The 18,429-nt window shown below is 34.2% G+C and overlaps 3 protein-coding genes, 1 non-coding gene and 1 pseudogene across 5 annotated transcripts; 2 read left to right on the forward strand and 3 right to left on the reverse strand.

Moving 5' to 3' along the window:
• Positions 1-333: 333 nt before the first annotated feature.
• On the reverse strand, positions 334-3,734 carry LOC106366098 (DEAD-box ATP-dependent RNA helicase 7-like). The gene is made up of 11 exons (XM_013805657.2): positions 3,252-3,734; positions 3,031-3,165; positions 2,461-2,601; positions 2,276-2,387; positions 2,126-2,196; positions 1,890-2,044; positions 1,709-1,820; positions 1,533-1,634; positions 1,128-1,454; positions 951-1,045; positions 334-864 (listed from the first exon to the last, which is right to left on the reverse strand). Exons 1-11 carry the CDS (start codon positions 3,651-3,653, stop codon positions 552-554), a joined length of 1,965 nt encoding a protein of 654 aa, XP_013661111.1. The 5' UTR covers positions 3,654-3,734; the 3' UTR covers positions 334-551.
• A 720-nt stretch (positions 3,735-4,454) lies between these two features.
• BNAA09G05940D lies at positions 4,455-5,773 on the reverse strand. Its single transcript, XR_007316135.1, has 3 exons — positions 5,554-5,773; positions 5,350-5,460; positions 4,455-4,901 (listed from the first exon to the last, which is right to left on the reverse strand). It is a non-coding gene; the product is annotated as an embryo-specific protein ATS3B (transcript).
• Positions 5,774-6,062: 289 nt separating this feature from the next.
• Positions 6,063-8,392, reverse strand: LOC111200477. Its single transcript, XM_022691682.2, has 11 exons — positions 8,095-8,392; positions 7,863-7,979; positions 7,633-7,792; positions 7,366-7,554; positions 7,214-7,292; positions 7,058-7,123; positions 6,932-6,979; positions 6,817-6,863; positions 6,615-6,705; positions 6,447-6,526; positions 6,063-6,347 (listed from the first exon to the last, which is right to left on the reverse strand). The coding sequence occupies exons 1-11, from the start codon at positions 8,240-8,242 to the stop codon at positions 6,284-6,286; spliced, it is 1,089 nt and encodes a 362-aa protein (XP_022547403.1). The 5' UTR covers positions 8,243-8,392; the 3' UTR covers positions 6,063-6,283.
• Positions 8,393-8,967: 575 nt separating this feature from the next.
• LOC106362692 lies at positions 8,968-11,360 on the forward strand (annotated as a pseudogene).
• A 700-nt stretch (positions 11,361-12,060) lies between these two features.
• On the forward strand, positions 12,061-14,799 carry LOC106364096 (AT-hook motif nuclear-localized protein 6-like). 2 transcript variants are annotated; one of them, XM_048739476.1, is made up of 6 exons: positions 12,061-12,384; positions 12,625-13,069; positions 13,572-13,648; positions 13,736-13,864; positions 13,944-14,105; positions 14,179-14,799. In XM_048739476.1, exons 2-6 carry the CDS (start codon positions 12,634-12,636, stop codon positions 14,551-14,553), a joined length of 1,179 nt encoding a protein of 392 aa, XP_048595433.1. In that variant the 5' UTR covers positions 12,061-12,384; positions 12,625-12,633; the 3' UTR covers positions 14,554-14,799. The 2 variants fall into 2 exon arrangements, with proteins under 2 accessions (XP_048595433.1, XP_048595434.1); XM_048739477.1 differs by having other exon boundaries at positions 12,063-12,384; positions 12,581-13,069.
• The last annotated feature ends 3,630 nt before the right edge of the window (positions 14,800-18,429 follow it).

Raw genomic sequence — 18,429 nt, forward strand, 5'->3', positions numbered from 1 at the left:
TCTTAATTCACAAGTCTTGTTAATACATCTCTTTCATAGAGATAGTAACTTACACAATCAAGAAAGCTTAGATTAACGTATAATAATACCTGTGTTTTTTTTCCAGCTATTATTTTTTAAAAATAGAAAAGTGGCAAAATATAGAAACGCAAACGCATATATCATAGTTTAGTTTATTGATTATTGTCAAAAAAAAAAAAATAATAGAAACGCAAACCCACAAAATGACGTTCATCATACATTTTGTTCTTAAGAAGACATTCAAAGTAACGAACTCAGCACACATCATCCATTGATATATAGATATCTTGAGAATGAAACAAAAACTATAGCTTTAGGAAAAAGCAATACTCTATATTGAAAGAAATTGTATCATCATTGTCATTAAAATTACACAAAACTGAAAGGGGAACACAAGAGCTCCCCTCTTAAGTTGTTCATAGAAAGATAAAACAAAAAAAACACACATAAACACTATTATAAAGTAGAGAAACTTCCAGAGCAAGATGAAAGTATAAGAGTTTTTGATTAGGTGTTGGTGTTAAAGTTTTTCACCATCGCTGGCCTCCTCCACCACCACGACCACGACCAAATCTACCTCCTCTGCCGCGATTATTAAACCCTTGGCCACCTTGGCGGCCAAATCTTCCTCTTGGCATTGGCTCTCTCTCTTGAAGCTTAGGCAACTCCTTAACAATCTCCAAGCTCACACTAGCAGTCTTTTGCGCAGCTGACATGAACTGGTCTACATCCGATTGTGCAACATCGAAAACCGCACCTTGTCCATCTGCCGTTAGAGTAAACCCTTCAATCGTATTAACCTTGTCTTCTGGTAAGATTCTCTTTAGTGCACCAAATACAAATCTGCACAAACCACAATCCCCTTTAGTATTCTCTTTTTTAATGTTTAGCAAAAACTACACAAGCATGGTAAGAGAAGAGGAGCTTACGATGGAGTGTAAATGGGTTTCCCTGCTTCAAAAAGTAGTGTGACATGGTTCTCCAATGATGATAGAAGTGACCTCTTCTTTATCTCAGTGAAGCCCTGCACAATCATTCAAAACTCTTTAGTACTTTGCTTCAAAACAACATTAAGATAAGAATGTGAGGACTCATGAGAGACCTACCGCGGTTTTCGCAAGAGCTTTTGCAAGGAGTACTTCTGCTGATACACCAGAACTCTCCAACAGTTCCTTGGCAGCAGCCATAAACGCAGGAACCACACTGTCACAGACTTGCGTGATCTTCTCCGCAGCTTCCATACCAACAGCTCTGGCGATATCATTAGGCTGAGGCGCAGAAACGTGCTCGAATTTGATACCGGCTTGTTTCTCAATCCTAGATACTCCAGACTTTCTAGAATCGTATAGCATAACCGCTACTCCAGTGTTGCCAGCTCTTCCTGTTCGGCCTGAACGATGGATGTAATCTTCAACATCACGTGGAGGCTCACACTACAAGAGAATCAAAAAATCATGTTAATCGTTGCATTAAACAAGAAGGATTAGAGATTGATGATGTCTGCCACTGACCTGGATGATTAGCTGCACGTCATTGATGTCTAGACCACGAGCAGCAACGTTTGTAGCAACCAACGTCGAGAACTTGCCCTTTCTAAATCCAGCAAGAGTAATCTACAATCACAGGATTCATCATTAGCTTTGCCTGAGCGATTCAGTAGGATAAAAAACGTATAATAACCACATACCTCACGCTGTGATTGTTGGATGTCACCGTGCAAAGCTCTTGCACCAGGCAAGAGACCAGAAAGCTCGGAAGCTTGGTCTTTAGTCTCAGTGAAAATGATTGTACTACCTCCACTGAAGAATAATAATTTGGATTAGAGACTTTAAACTATTAAATGATTATTAAAGTAGTAAACTGTTTACCTGCTGTATAAGCTGATGATGTCAGGAATCAAACGAGACATGGCTTGCTTACTGCAGGGAAGAGCAATGTGTCTAACGCTGTTACTAGCCTTCATTTTATCATTACCAACAAGATCAATAGTCTTCTTGTCTTGTTTAAGAAACCTAGCAGCAATCTGGTAGTAGCAAGAGAGATTCAAAAGGTTAACTAACTCATGATAAAGAGTAAAAATTGAAAAAGTTGAAAAGGGACTTACGGTTTGAACCCACGAAGGCAATGTAGCACTGAAGAGAAGCGTCTGAACTTTCTTAGGATCCTCAACCTTCCCTGAAAGATTAGACCAACCAACAGAGTTAGTTGCTTCATATCAGAAAAAAAAAACAAAAAAAAAACACAATTACATTACCTAATATAAGTTCAACATCATCAACGAATCCCATTCTCAACATCTCATCAGCTTCATCAAGAACACGGAATTGTAGATAAGTCAAGTCAAGGTTTCTCCTTTCAATATGATCCTACAATGAATAAATCAAATACAATTTCAACAGACCACCACACAAAACAAAAAAAAAAACAATTATGACATACCTTGATACGACCAGGGGTCCCAACTACAATGTCCACACCTCTCTTTAGTTTATGCTCTTGAGGTGCGTATGGATCGCCTCCATAGACACAGCAAGCAGCTAGCCCAACTGCTCCTCCGTATGCCTCAAAGTCAGCAAACACCTACACAGTAACACCATACCATCAATAAAAAATCATTTGAAACTGCTAGGAGGTAACTAGATACGCGAACTAGGCATTAATGAATTGTAAAATTATTTAAACATTAGATACAGAAAAAAAACCAGCAAACACCTGCAAAGTAACACAATACCATCAATAAAAAATCATTTGAAATTGCTAGGAGGTAAATTAGATAGGAGAACTAGGCATTAATGAATTGTAAAATTATTTAAAAAAAATTAGATATAGAAAAAAAATATCAGACAAATTTTTGGACTTATACTAAACCTTGTTAGAGTTGATTTACAACTATTTAGATCAAATTAGACCAATTTTAAATTGTTTTAAACGATTTGAATTGCTTAAAAAATTGTTTAAAGTATAACCAAATTTTAGAACATTGAATAACATCTCAAAAAAATTTATTACCTGCTTGGCCAATTCTCTGGTCGGTAAAAGAACCAAAACACTAGGAGGCCTGCCGTAACCATTCTTCCTCTTGCTCTTCGCAGGCCCATTGATCAATGACTCCAATATAGGCAACACGAAAGCCAATGTCTTACCCTGCACCACACCACACACGATCAGTAAAGCCACAAACTTTTGAAACTCTTCACACCAAACAAAACATAAAGTACCAAACTTTTTACCTGACCAGTACGAGCCCTTCCGACCAAATCAGCACCATCAAGAACCATATCAAAAGTAGTAGCTTGAATCGGGAAGAGAGCTTCGATGCCCTTCTCCTTAAGCTTGGCCTTCAAGGGATCAGAGATACGAAAGTTCGAGACGGCGTTAGGGTTATCGACTTTGACATCTTCAACAACACTTAGCTTCACCTTCTTGCTGCTCTTCTTCTCCGGCTCTTCCTCGGACTCGTCAATAGACTTGCGCTTCTTCTTACTCTTCTTCTCTTCTCCATCGGAGTCTGAGAGCTTCAGCTTCTTTCCTTTCTTCTTTGAGTCCTGCTCTGGGGTTGTGGTTTCCAAATCTATCTTCTTCTTCATCTTCTTCTCTTCTTTCTTCTTGTCGGATAGAGCTAAGGAAGGCATTGGAATCTCTCCTGCTTCTGTCTGAGAGATAGAGGCGGTGAAGAGAAGCAGGGAGAGGTAGAGAGGAGGAGACAAGTGTAGGGTTTGTGTTTAGCTTTATAGTTTTTAGAGTTGCCGTTGAGGCGCCGTTGATCAAAAACCCTAATGAAACTTTGCAATCTCGTCCGTTCAGTTTAGGTCTAGTGACTTGCCGTTTTCTTATTGGTAAGTAACAATGCGTGTCGGCATCGATTTTCTTGATAGGCCAATACTTATATTTTTGTATTAATAAATTATGTATCTCATAATTAAAATTGATCTAATTATATGTTTTTACGTCATAGTTTTTATTTTGATCTTAAATTCTTATAAACCGCAATAATTATTTAAAATATAAAATATTATAATAATAATAAACAAGGGAAAATCATATATATTTGTATAGTAATATAATGCTGTAATATTTTAAGAATATATAAATTTTTATTTATCTATAATATCATATATCATAATGTTTATATTATATATATATATTGTTTTATTTTATAAATGCTTAAACAACATGTGGATTTGACTGAACGTTCTAGATGTTGAATCACTGTCCACTTGCCACATTCTTGAAACACTGGTTTATAGGGAATATATTCCAATTTTAGTTTCGGTTTGGCATGACATAACAAGATCTCCACCTGGTTTGAAACCAAATTGAAATCTCAAACAAAATCAATTTGGTTTCTTGCTCGATTTTAACAAATACTATATTGTTGATGAATGCAGAAAATCTATAATGAATACTCTGTTTATATCTACACACTCTGTAAATTAGCAGTAGTAACTTCATCATAGCATTATAACAGATCAGAGGAAAATCTCCATAATCCTCCTAATATGTTCACAGAAGACCGACATTAAAACCACCATAACACCTTACAAGAACAATATTAAACCAGCGACAATAAACCCTACTACTACGAGCACGATTCTTTCGAGACCAATGGCGCCTAAGACACTCGAATCCGACGCGCTCTTGCAGTAATTGAAACCATACCATACACTCTCAGGGACGAGCGTGTTATAAGGGAAGGTGACATCCGATTTGGAGCCATGGCTATGTATCTTTACACTCTCTGGGATCCAACCATCTGGACCAGACCTGTAGAGATACACGTAGCATAGTTGGTATGTGCATGGTCCGTTTATCTCAAACGTGTCGGATGAACACTGCTCAAACGTCTTTATAGATGGATCGTCAAGCCTCGGTGCATATATCTGACTCCAAGGAAACAAAACCAGAGCTGTGAGTTCCAAGGAAACAAAACCAGAGCTGTGAGTTCCGTAGAACCAAAGCTAAAAGTGGACACCAACTAGACCGGTTCAAGACAAAATCGAATGAAACATTCGCCTACGGCCCCAAAATTTTTGAAAAAACATTATATAGACATAGACTTCCAAATTTGTAAAAAAAGAAAAATTATTGAAATTTTAACTAAATTGTTTACAGTCTCCAAAATATCAGGGACCAGCCTTGACACCAAAGCTAAATTGCATGATTCGAGGAACTGTAGTTGATAGATTTCATCCAGACAAGTGAAACTGTTATAAGTAACAACACCAAGAAACTGACTTGGCCATGCTTCTAATGTCTGAAACATTCAAAATGTATCCCTAAACCCTAATTTGATAAACCAAGTCAAAATTCAAAAAAATATCATCAAACCTGGTTTCCGTATGCATCGCCGAAAGCGATGCTGATTTGATCGCGGGTGTACCTCGACGACGAACAGCTCGTCGAGATGATCACTCTGTAAGAGCAACTAGTCCCTAGTTTCTGCAATCATCGAGCAAAATTTCACACACACACATACCAAGAAAACCATTAACGGAAGTTCACACGGAGAGGGGTGATGAAAGAGGGACGAACCTGGATGAGGCTGACGTTGAAAGATTCAGCGGCGTGAGGCTCCAGGACTTTGGATTCGGAGACAGAGAGGGAGACGAAGCAGAGGAGGAGAGTGAAGAGACGTGTTGACACCATTGTTGTGCTTCTCGAAATCGCTCGGGGAGAGAGAGAGAGAGTCGAAAGTAAAGAGGGGAAGCGAAACAGTAATCGAGAAGTATCGAACCATTTTCGTAACGAACCAGGTTATACCGGGAGAAATTTAAAACTAATTTTAATTTCGGTTTGGTTCCAACCGAGTACAGGAAACCGAATTAATTTAAATTCTCTTATTTTTATTGTAGAAACTGATTAGAGATTAAACAAGTACAAGTATCATAAACTACACCATAGTAGTATTCATTGTACAAAAGTGAAGTAAATTTAATATTTTTTTAAAAAAAGTTATATAAAATGGTTATGCGAAGTTATCTAGTAATTTCTACCAAGAACATGTTCATGAGTTTGTCTTTTTCAAAAAAAAAGTTCATGAGTTAGTTAAAGTCTTTAATCTTCTGAGTTAATAAATAATAGCTTACATAACATATGACCACACAACAACAAAAAATCAATGAAATATATTTCTCAGCATATATCTAAACAAAAACAAGCGTACACGTTTCTATGTATAGAGACATAGGAATGCGTGTGTATAAATCAACATGATAAGAACATCTTCAAGGTGAAGATTAAGCAATGATCTTCAAGGTGAAGATTAAGCCATGATTAAGCTCCCTGCAATTTTCTGTGAATCGAATTTGCTGCATAAATCCAGGCCCCTGTTCAAATAATATTATCAATGGTGTGTGATATCTGTTTTGGCCTGTTGTTGTTTTTTTTAACTATTGTATAGCTTTAGTAGATTGCATTTTAGTTACCTGTTAATATATGTCCTGCAAGACTTTTGAGTTCCATATTTGATGCTAGTTACTTCGCCGAGTCCTTCTTTGCTTGGTCTCTGTCAAGAAAAGGAAGAGATTGGAATATGGTCAACATTTTTATACAATGGGACTTCTTATGAGTTTAGAAGAGAGTTAAGTTACAACCTTTGAGTCTAGAGGGAAAATCTTAGATTCATACACTTGGCAGTGTATCTTCCCGCTGTGGTTTCCTTTGGCTCTCCTACCTTTTAATAGCCTGCAGAGAACGGGCGTGAGAACGTTCTTGGGAAAATGGACTCTAGAAACTAGATTAGACTAGGCTAAACAAGGAAAGTAGATTTATGGAGTTTCAAAGCTATGCACTAACGTTCTGGAGTTAGTAGCTTCTTTCTCTTGTATGGCATTAATCTTAGCCTGCAATGTGAGACATCATTTAAAAGAACATTTGAAAGATAGATTTATATGTTGGATGTGAAACTTACATTTGAAGAGCGTTCCTTTGCTCTCAGTGATGTTCTTAAACCAAATGCCTGATGCAGAAAATTATGTTAACACATGAGGGATGATAAGATCTTTCAGACTTGTAGATGTGGGAATATTAGTTATACCTTAAGATCTTGAGACCGTACAGTATTACTTTTAGGCAGAGGTGCTGAAGAAGGTTCATGATTAATCTGCAAAGGAACCCAAAACATTAGTTATTGTTTTCTAACTACACCTTCTGAGAATGTGGTAATGAAGAAACTACGATTGAAAAAAACTACATTTTTGTTGGTAGTGTTTATTTTAGGTGAAGTGATCCTTGATTTTGCATTCTGCTTGATTTCTGAGTTAACCTTAGACCTGAAACATCAAAACATGTTATAAGGAAGCCAAAACAGTCTTCTTGACGAGCCTAAGCCTGGATTCTGAGTACCTGTGTCTTTCAGATCTTTCTGCAGTTCTGAGTTTCGGTTCCTTAGGAACAGTGAGTTTAGATCTTCTGTTGGAGTTAATTTGATCCATCTTAGCTTCCAGTTTTTGCGTTTTGGTGTCTTGGTTTTGCAACTTAGAGACTAAGATTGGAGATAAGTTATCACCAAACTTTGCTAATGACCTCTGACATCTAAAACACCAAAAACTATTTGTTAAAGCCAAAAGAAAGAAAAAAAAACTCACATTAATGGCTTCCTCATTGGTGTACCTTGTCAAAAGTTGAACGGAGTAAACGTCTAATGGTTTATTCTGCCTTGCAAGCAAAGAAACAGTAGGTCTTGTTAAAGTTGAGCTACTACTCGATTTTGTTTTTGATTTCGGTTTTGTCTTGGAGACATCTTTAACCGTTTGGTTATAATATATGAACCCTGAACAACAAGTTAAACATGAGGTCTCTGAAAACATTTATGCAGAAACCAAGATAAAAAAAATCATTACCATTGTATTTATCTTTTGGATTAAGACCGGTATCCACAGGCTTAGTTTTTGAGCTGGTGTTTGTAATTTGCTTAACTGGAAGTGGCTCAAGTTTCCAATTAAACTTTGGGCTAAAAGCTGAGATAATTAAAAAAAAATCATAATTAATATTATTACCGAACTGTAAGAGAGAGAGAAACAAAAAGACAAATGTTTGTAATAAACAGAATCTTTGCCCTAACGTGTGTCTTACGCGAAGGAGGGTAGTTTCCCGCGGATTCGAACCAGAACTCGATTTCATCTGTCTCGGAATCAAGCTCTGGTCTGGAGAAATCGTAGAAACGAGGTGCATCGAATTCGAAATCAATGTCGAACTCCTCCAACGAAAAACACGGAACCATGATTAAGCCGACGAAATCGGAGAGGGAAAGAGTTTCACATTCAACAGAATTACAAAAGAATCGTGAGATGCTCTTCTCCTCTCCCTCTCTCTCCTTCCTAGTCGAATGAATTTCCAGAAAATTAGGGGAGAGAGAAGGATTGGAGATGACGAGAGAGGGAGGAAGAAGGTAACGGCCAACGGCCCTTATTCAGTTGGCGTGGATTCTATCTACAGCTCACAAATTCTGTATTTTCAGTTTGGTTCTCTAGTTTTTAAGTTCCACCAAAATATCTAATATGTTTTAATACGTCGAATGTAACACCAACTGATGTTTCTATCCAAAGTATTTTTCATTCACTACAATCTTAAACTTTAAATGAAGAAAGATATTTTCGTAAATAAGAATCGTTGCATTCGTGAAAAATAAAATGGAAAGTTGATATAAGGATGAAAATTATAAATCAAAAAGATAAGGGGAAGAAACATAAATATACAAAAGCAGCGTTCTCCCAACGATCTTCGGTTGTCTTTAAGAACTCTCTCAATCTCTTATATACCTCGTCTCCGATATTTTTGCTACACGTTTAATCCATTTTCCAGGAAATTTTCTATAGAAAATTTTGAAATTAAGGTTTCCCATTTCAGACATAGAAATGAATCTTACCCTAACATTTGCTAGTTCATTTTGATATAATCGAAACTTCCAGAACATGTTATTATTTCAGAAACAAACTATCTTCATATGATTGAATAAGATGGCGATTGAGGAAGAACATTGAATGTTATTTGGTTTTGTAAAATATATTTTCTGCAGAGTTTGGAGATAATAATGTCCAAAACTCAAATCGAATCATTTTCTGCATCTCTTCTGCAAGAACTTGAGGTTTGTTGTTTCTTCAGCTCCAAGAAACCGCCTTTTCCCTCTTCTTTTTGAAATATAGAACCGTTTCGATGATGTGGTTCTGTTTCTAATACAGATTATATGGGACGAGGTTGGAGAAACCAAAACCGAAAGAGAAAAGATTTTGAATGAGATTGAAGACGAATGCAGAAACATTTATATTGGTAAAATCGAAAAGGTTAAAGAGGAGAGGAGTCGGCTAAGACAAGACATTGTTGACTCAGAAGCAAGAGTTATTGATATATGTTCTGTAATGGAAGAGCCATCAGGTCCTGGAAGACAACAACAATCTGATCAATGTGGAAGAAATTTGAAAGAAGAGTTAGGAAAGATTCTTCTGAAACTTGAAGATATGGAAAAGAGAAAATCAGAGAGGAAAAATCAGTTTATTCAAGTGATCGAATTGAAGATATAAAATGTGTAAGAGATGAGATTAATGGTGAATCTGATGAGACTTGTTCATCTGATTTTCCGGTTGATGAATCCGATTTATCTCTTAGAAAGCTTGAAGAGTTACATAGAGAGCTTTACACACTTCAAGAACAGAAGGTTTCCTAAACTTAACCAACTACTTTTTTTTACTTTGATTTAATTTCTTGATCAAGAGGTTAATATTTTGAGGTGTTTTTTTGGCTCAGAGGAACCGGATGAAACAGATTCAAGATCATCTAAGAACTCTGGAATCGCTTTGTTCGGTTCTTGGTTTGAATTTTCGAGAAACTGTTACCAAGATTCACCCAAGTTTAGTAGAATCTGAAGGGTCAAGAAGTATAAGTAATACAACACTTGACAAGTTAGCTTCATCAGTGAACCAATGGCACGAAACAAAGATACAAAGAATGCAAGAAGTCAGTTTAATGTTTACAAACTTTTTTTTAGTATCTTACAACTTTGCTCTTTGTTCTTTACATATAATCCATATTATTGATTGCAGCTTCAAAATCTTGTGACCACAATGCTTGAGTTTTGGAATTTAATGGATACACCAGCAGAAGAACAACAAAAGTTCATGAGTATTTCATGTAATATAGCTGCTACTGCTTCTGAAATAACCAAACCTAATAGCCTTTCCACAGATTTGCTTGAAGAGGTAGGTACATTCACATTAGCTTTAACTAATTTTAATCTTTTTAAAAACCTTTTTTGCTGATTGATTGTTTAATGCTTAAAAGGTTAAAGCCGAGCTATGTCGGCTAGAGGAGTTAAAATGGAGCAAAATGAAAGAACTTGTTTTAAAGAAGAGGTCAGAACTTGAAGAGATATGCAAAAGAACACACATTGTTCTTGAAGAACAAGATATCGCGGTGGAGAATGTAATTAAAGCCATTGAATCAGGAGACGTGAACCCTGAAAATATACTAGAACATATCGAGTATCGAGCTGGGAAAGTGAAAGAGGAAGCTTTAAGCAGAAAAGAGATTCTTGAAAAAACTGAAAAATGGTTGAATGCTTGTGAGGAAGAGACTTGGCTTGAAGAGTATAATCAGGTTTGTCTCTTTTATAACCATCCATGGTCTTTCACATTTTGTGGTTAGTTATGGATTTTTTATGATTTGTATAGGATGAAAACCGGTACAATGCTGGAAAAGGATCTCACTTAATCCTCAAACGTGCAGAGAAAGCTAGAGCACTCGTTAATAAACTTCCAGGTTTCATATAGATGATACCAAGAAAGTTTTTCAGATTGTTATCTTTGGGACTCCTTAACTAATTGAAAACTTCTTTATTCTTCTTAGCTATGGCTGAAGCATTAGTTTCCAAGATTACAATATGGGAATCAGAGAAAGAAGCTGAGTTTCTATTTGATGGTGTATGAGTTATCTTTTTCTGTCACACAAAGTCCTCTCTTAGCATGCATAATTGATCTATTCATCTGATTTTCTACATTCAGAATCGTCTACTTTCAATGTTAGAAGAGTATACAGAACTCAAAGAAGAGAAAGAACAAGAACGTCGCAGGAGAAGAGTATTTTTAGCTAACACTCTTTTGCATCAATACACTTCTATGAGTAACCAAACGTAATGCTTGTTGGGTTTTGGTTGTTTATAGGAACTGAAGAAACTTCAAGGTCAAGTTACACCAGAACAAGACAAAGGAACCCCTACTAAGCATCAAAGCGCGAAAAAGAGTCTTAAAGTATCAACTAACAAGAGATTTGGATCATCTCCTCAAACTCCTCGATCTGATTCTCCTCATTCAGCAAAATCTTTTACATCTCAATCACGCCATGCCTGAAAATATGGAGCAACAACTTAAAAGTAGTCTTTTTAGTTCACTTTTATTCAACTAAAAAGAATCTATAGGAGTGATTACATGAAGACACCTCAACTATGTTCTTAACAACACCATATAAACAAAAGAGATCAGAAAGAGAGAGTTGTCTAGAAACTAAGTCATCAGCTTTTTTTGTTGGTAATATGTTATGATAAGTCACCACTTTTGTTAAACCCTTCGGTATGCTTAAAGACTTGCTAACTTATTAAGAGAGTCTGACAAATGAAAGGAATCTGAATGATTATTGGATCATTTCATTTGTGTTATGTCATGTACTCCAAGTGTGTACAGACACTGTGTCGCGGAAAGTAGATTTGACTTTGACCGACAAAATGTACTTGCTGCAAAAATCAGTGTCGATTCTTTATCCAAAGACTACTTCTTCTTTTTTTGAGAATTTATTTCTAAGTACGTGAAACAAAATCCTTGCGTAAGTGAATCAAAAGATTTAGCTTATCTTGAAAATTAATTGGTCTTAGTATATTTTCAAAGCAAATTTCGTTGGTCAACGTTACTAAAAGTGATTTACAAAGGATATTGTCAGAACACGGTATTTTTTATTTTTTTGAAATTTTCACTTAACTTTTTTTTTTTTTTGCAGTTTCGTTTTATTTAATTAGACATATTAATTTTCCAAGACGGACGTGGATCTTTCTCTAAACCAAAATTAATAGATTGATTTTATAACTATTATATCATCGATATTAGAATAATATTAAATGAAACAACTGTCTACATGATATTTTTAGTATATAGTATTATTTCTTTCTCCTACAATTTTCCATTTTATTTATTTACTTCCTTTTTCCTTTGCAAAAATATATTATATCTTTCTGTTATGAAAAATTTGGGGGATATTGCATCTAATTTCTGAGAGATTTTTACTTTGCTAATTTCCGGTGAGATCAAGAGGTTAATCACCCACTGAGAAAGCTTTTGCATTTTTCTGCTATAGTGTTAGTTTCAGCTCCATAACTGTTGAAAGGTAAGAAACCAAATCTAAAAACGGTAACCAATTTTTTTCTTCTGGTTTAATCTTTGATCCCAGCTATTTCATCCATCTTTATATCTAGTTAATTTTGTCTGAAAAAAAAACAAAGGAAAACAAAAGAAATATTTGCTTCTTCATCTTCTTCCTCTATCTCTCTAAGTTTCTTTCTCTTCATCTTTGTTGAATTTAGCATTCACGGGCAAAATTGTTCTGCTATTTTTTTGGTAATTTGAGACTTTAAAAATGGAGGAGAAAGGTGGAATGAGTCCAAGTGGGGTCATCACAGTTAAGGGAGATGAAACTTTGGCACCAAGAACAGAGTTTCAACAAAACCCTAGCTTTCTTCCATCTGTGAGACCCACGACGGTGGTACCTCCTCTCCCTCCGGCTCCAGCCACTGTGACTCCTGGCTCAGCCGCTGCAGCGCCTCCGCCATCAATCTCTAGCGCAGGGACAGATCTGACAAAGAAGAAGAGAGGGAGGCCGAGAAAATACGCTCCAGATGGTAGTCTGAACCCTAGGGCTTCGAGACCAACTCTGTCTCCGACTCCAATCTCATCTTCCATTCCATTCTCTGGAGATTATCATCATCATTCTCATTGGAAACGAGGAAAGGCTCATCAGCAACCTGTTGAATTCATCAAGAGATCTAACAAGTTTGAGTATGAAAGCAGCCCAGGTAAACTTTGCAGTCTAGTCGTGTGTGTTTTAATCTTTTGCATTGGTTTTAGTGAGATAGATCTGATCTGGAGTTTTGAGTTATGTGTTGATGTGATTTAATGTGAATTTTTTGAGATGTTGGGAAGTGGGACCAAACATAACTGGGCACCCTTTTGTCTGAAGAAGGTACAAAGAGACCAGTTAGAAGACAGAGAAAGAGATCTGATGATGCTGATTGAACAAACATAAAATAAAAATACAAAAAAGATTTAAAACAAAGAGAGAATAATCTCTTGTTGTCTCTTCATCTTTAGAAGATAAAGAGTGTCTAGTCGTGTTAATTGTTAATTTGTTAGCATAGATCTTAAGGTTTCTAATCAGCTTGGTTAATTCTGTTTTAATTATTGTTATGGATAGTTATAGACAAGGATGATCAAGTTGGCTAGTTGAGAATTAGAGTTTATTAATTATCTGATTAGTCAAAGTCAATATCATCAAAACTCTGTTTTATCTATTTGTAGCTCCTCCTCCTGCTGGGCTATCATGCTATATGGGTGCAAATTTTACAACACATCAGTTTACTGTCAATGCTGGTGAGGTAATAAATTTCCCAAAACATGATTTTTTCTTTGGTAATGGATTATGTGTATCATTGTTTTGAGAATATATATTTTCTTTTAATCAGGATGTAACGATGAAAGTTATGCCGTATTCACAAGGTTCTCGAGCTATATGCATTCTTTCTGCTACTGGTACCATCTCCAATGTCACACTTCGTCAACCTACCACTTCAGGAGGCACTCTTACATATGAGGTAACCTAATTAACACTATATTTTTGGTTCTTGATGAGATTTTTGGCGGTTCTTGAATTAGTTTGTTATCTTGTCTTAGGGTCGATTTGAGATACTTTCTCTATCTGGTTCCTTTATGCCTACTGAAAACTGTGGAACCAAAGGTCGGTCCGGTGGTATGAGCATTTCTTTAGCCGGACCAAATGGTAAAATAATCGGCGGTGGCCTTGCTGGTATGCTCATAGCAGCTGGTCCTGTCCAGGTAACAGAATCTTGATTATCTAATAAATTAAAAACATATTTAATAATTCCATTGTGATTATAATTTGTGACAGGTGATAATGGGAAGTTTCATTGTGATGCATCAAGCAGAACAAACACATAAGAAGAAGCCTCGAATCATGGAGGCTTGTCCTCCTCCACCACAACCACAACAACAACCTCCAACTTTCACTATCACCACTGTGAATTCCACTTCTCCTGCGGTGGCCACCGTAGAGGAGCCAAAACAACAAACCTACGGTGGTGGTGGTACAATGAGACCGTTGTCTCAAATGCCTTCTTCTTTCCACAACGATAGTATCACAACGACCTATCATGGATATGGGAATATGAACACTGGTGCTACTAATTATAAAGAAGAAGATGACTATGAAAATGGTGGGGATGATGATTCCGGCGATACTAGGAGCCTATCTAATAGTGGTTGAGCAATCCTAGGACTTTCTTTTGTAGGAAGTAAGATACCTTTAAGGTCAAAAGTGTTTCAGCTATTCTTTTCTTTGCTTTTAGAGGGTTGTTTCAGGTGTGAGGCTTTTTCTAAAAAATTCTTCTTACTGTGTGTTTTTCTAGGGTATTTGTTTTTGTGATCGGTTTAGCTTAATTATGTTGAAATCGTCGATTAAATTATGTTTTATGGTTGCGGTTATTGAGATTAAAATTTACTATTTTGCATATGACATAGTTCTAACCAATTTTATATTCTACATAATTTTTGATTTAGTCAAAATAACACTCGAAATCTATAAAAAGTTCCAATGGTCTCTTTGGCCGTCCTTGTTCTGATAACACTGGTTTTTATTGGGAGATCTAGAAGATCGATCCAATCCAATATTCAATATTAAGATATACATCAATATATTAGAATATGAAGTTTATCATTATCTATTATATACTATTCCATATTAGTTTAGGAAATTAGTTTGATTTATTCTCTATATAAACTATGCATCTTGTAACATTATTTTCATGAGAGTCTAATATAATTCTTCCATAAACACTTTTGTGTTCTTTACTCTCATCAATTTGTCATGGTATCAGAGCAAGAACAAAACTAAAAACATCAAAAACATCCTTATTCTCGTGTTGTCTTGCAAAATCGCAGAACAATCACTTCTCATTCAAAAACTTTTTTATTCACGACTTGAAGAAGAAGATTTTTATTCAATCATAGTCTTGGTTGTCTTTGCAAAATCGCAAATCATCAAACTTATTCTCTATTCTTTTGTTTCTCAATTTGAAGCAAGGAAAATTCATTCAACAATTCAAATTCATTCATCAACTTTCGTATGGCTATTAGCTCACGAAGATTCAGATTTCTTGACGGCAGTCTACCGGCAGCCGATTCACCCTACCGTGAAGATTGCAAAGCAAACAATCATCTCATTGTAGGATGGATAAAACAAATATTCGAACCAAAACTCAGATCATCTATCTCTGCTTGCAAAATCGCAAGCTATGGGACATTCATCAAGCTTCTGCAACGATTAGCGCATGAGCTACTTTTACCACCTATTTTGAAGATTGTTCAATCTCATACGTGTTACCACGTATGAGCTTGAGGGAGGGTATTGGGAGATCTAGAAGATCGATCCAATCCAATATTCAATATTAAGATATACATCAATATATTAGAATAGGAAGTTTATCATCTATCTTATTAAAACTCAAGTACAAAATTGGAGTGTTTGGAGACTTGAATAGGACTTTTAAAAATTTGGAGTGTTTGGAAACATGGATTGCAGTCTTTTAAAAAAAAATATTTTTGTTTGAAAACAAGGATAGTAGTATTAAGAAAAAAAGTAATGGGCTTATGTTTTTTTAAAAAAATTGAAAGTTATCTAGGCCACTTTTAAAATATACCAAAATAGGTCAATCTAATTCCCTAAAATTTTTTTTTCTAAACTAACCATAAAACAAAATTTAAACTTTATATACATATTTCAAATCAAAATAATAATTCAAATTTGATTTATATCAAAAATTGATTCAAAAATATACATATATTCAAAAATAGATTTTTACTAAACTATTTTTCAATAACCATTATAAAAAAATATTGTCAATATATATAAGAAAAATATAATACAAAGCCCAATTTGAAATACCAACTCAAATTATGGTTTTCATATTTCATATTAAGTTTTAAAAATATAATATATGCAATTATTTATATGATGGTATGTATAAAATACTATTAATTATATGATTACTTATATGATGGTACATATAAAATACGATTAATTATATGATGATAAAATACGATATATAATAATGACTAGAGATGGGCTTTTGGATACCCATACGGGTTTAGTTCTGATCGGTTTGTATTTTGGGTTTTCGGGGTCAAAGATTTCAGCCTTATTAGAATGTTTCTAAATTTTTGTTTGAGTTCGATTTGGATCTTTGCGGGTTTGGTTTGGGTTTGGATAACTAATTTAAATTATTTTTAAAGTCTTAAATCATTATATATTTTAAATTTCTCAAAATGTATAAATAAAATAATATATTACGTATAAATTTGAATAACATATGTTATAATACTTAAGCTTAACATATCAATTGGCTTGATTTAAAATTTTGGATACGAAATAAATAATTATTTTAAGTATTTTTGGTGATTTGAGTATACTTTAACTATTTCAGATATTTACTTTTGACTATCTATATATATTTTCAAGTATTTAAACCAATTTAAAAGTATCATTTTTGATGTTTTATATACGTTAAATCTAAAAATAATTAATATATATAAGTATATAAATCTATTTTTAGATAAATTTGGATACCCAAATACTTCGGTTCGGATCAGATTCGGTTCTCTAAATAACAAAATTTTGAATAATTAGAATATTTAATCAATTTATGTTTGGGTTTGGTATTATATCTTTGGATCGGTATCGGTTATGTTCCTCGGATTCATTTTTCCAAATCCTAATAATTACATGAAAAACAAATATCAACATATTTTTTAAAATATACACCCGCGCGCCTGCGCGGGTCAAAATCTAGTTATCTATTATATACTATTCCATATTAGTTTAGGAAATTAGTTTGATTTATTCTCTATATAAACTATGCATCTTGTAACATTATTTTCATGAGAGTCTAATATAATTTTTCCATAAACACTTTTGTGTTTTTTACTCTCATCAATTTGTCAGTTTTGCTTCGGGTGATGTTATGAGCAAGTTGGGTCCGAGGGAAGTCGCCATGGTTAAGGAAATGAATGAGTAGGATGAAATTATAAAAGAGATACGAGCAAGATAATAGGCATAGTAGTTTCAAAAAAAAAAGATAATAGGCATAGCAGGGCTTCATTAAACAAAGAATGATGGAGAGTCAAAGTCGAAACTATTTTTTTTATCTCTAAGGTGAATGGCAAGATGCATAGCTTTTGTTTTTGGTCTAGCTCTTATATTATCAGTGGCGCAACCTATGAGGTTTAAATAATCTTAAGACCCAAACATTTCAGAATCTATGAGGTTCAATTAACGGCCCAAACATTTTAGAATTATATTCACTAAATTCTGATTCTAATGTTTTATGTTCTATAATTATATTAAAAACTCTGATAATATACAAAAAATATAAAAAAGGTTTTTTGTGTATAGGAGTCTAGGACGTTCAAAATTACTTATCAAAGGTTCTACAATGTTTGTGAAGCCTTCCATTAAGTTTTGTGGACTTTAAAAATCATAAAGCTGTGATAATTTAGAAAACAAACTAAAATTAATTTAAAAGAACTTTTGAGTTATTTTAATTTGGGAAATTTGCCAAAACGGAATAAAAACATAGCATGGTTGTCCATTCGCTATAATACCATCATTAAGTTGTCTCTTTAGTATAATTTATTTCATAATACCAAAACTAACCTTTGATTAATCAAATTAAATACATTAAACACAATTTAAAAGCTTAACTGAACTTTAAATAGTTAAATAAAAAGGAAAACAATTTTTTAATTTAAAAGTTTTATTTTTTATTAAAAAGTTTAATAAAACTAAAAAGTTCAGAAACGTTTTAATTTTTTTATAAAAACAAAACTATGTCAAACGTTTTTATAATGTTTAGTTAATGTTTTATTAAAAACTTTCTTATAAAGTTTTATTTTTATTTTTATAAAGTTTATTTTTATTAAAGTTTATTAAAAACGTTTTACAAAGTTTTATTTTTATTTTTCTACAAACGTTTTAAAACGTTAAATTAAAAAAGTTTATTTTTTTTATTAAAAGGTTTAACAAAAAAAGAAAGAACGTTTTTTAAAAAAAGTTTAATAAAAAGGAAAAAACATTTTTGACAAGGTA

Source organism: Brassica napus, chromosome A9 (genome assembly GCF_020379485.1).
Source record: "Brassica napus cultivar Da-Ae chromosome A9, Da-Ae, whole genome shotgun sequence".
NCBI lineage: Eukaryota > Viridiplantae > Streptophyta > Magnoliopsida > Brassicales > Brassicaceae > Brassica > Brassica napus.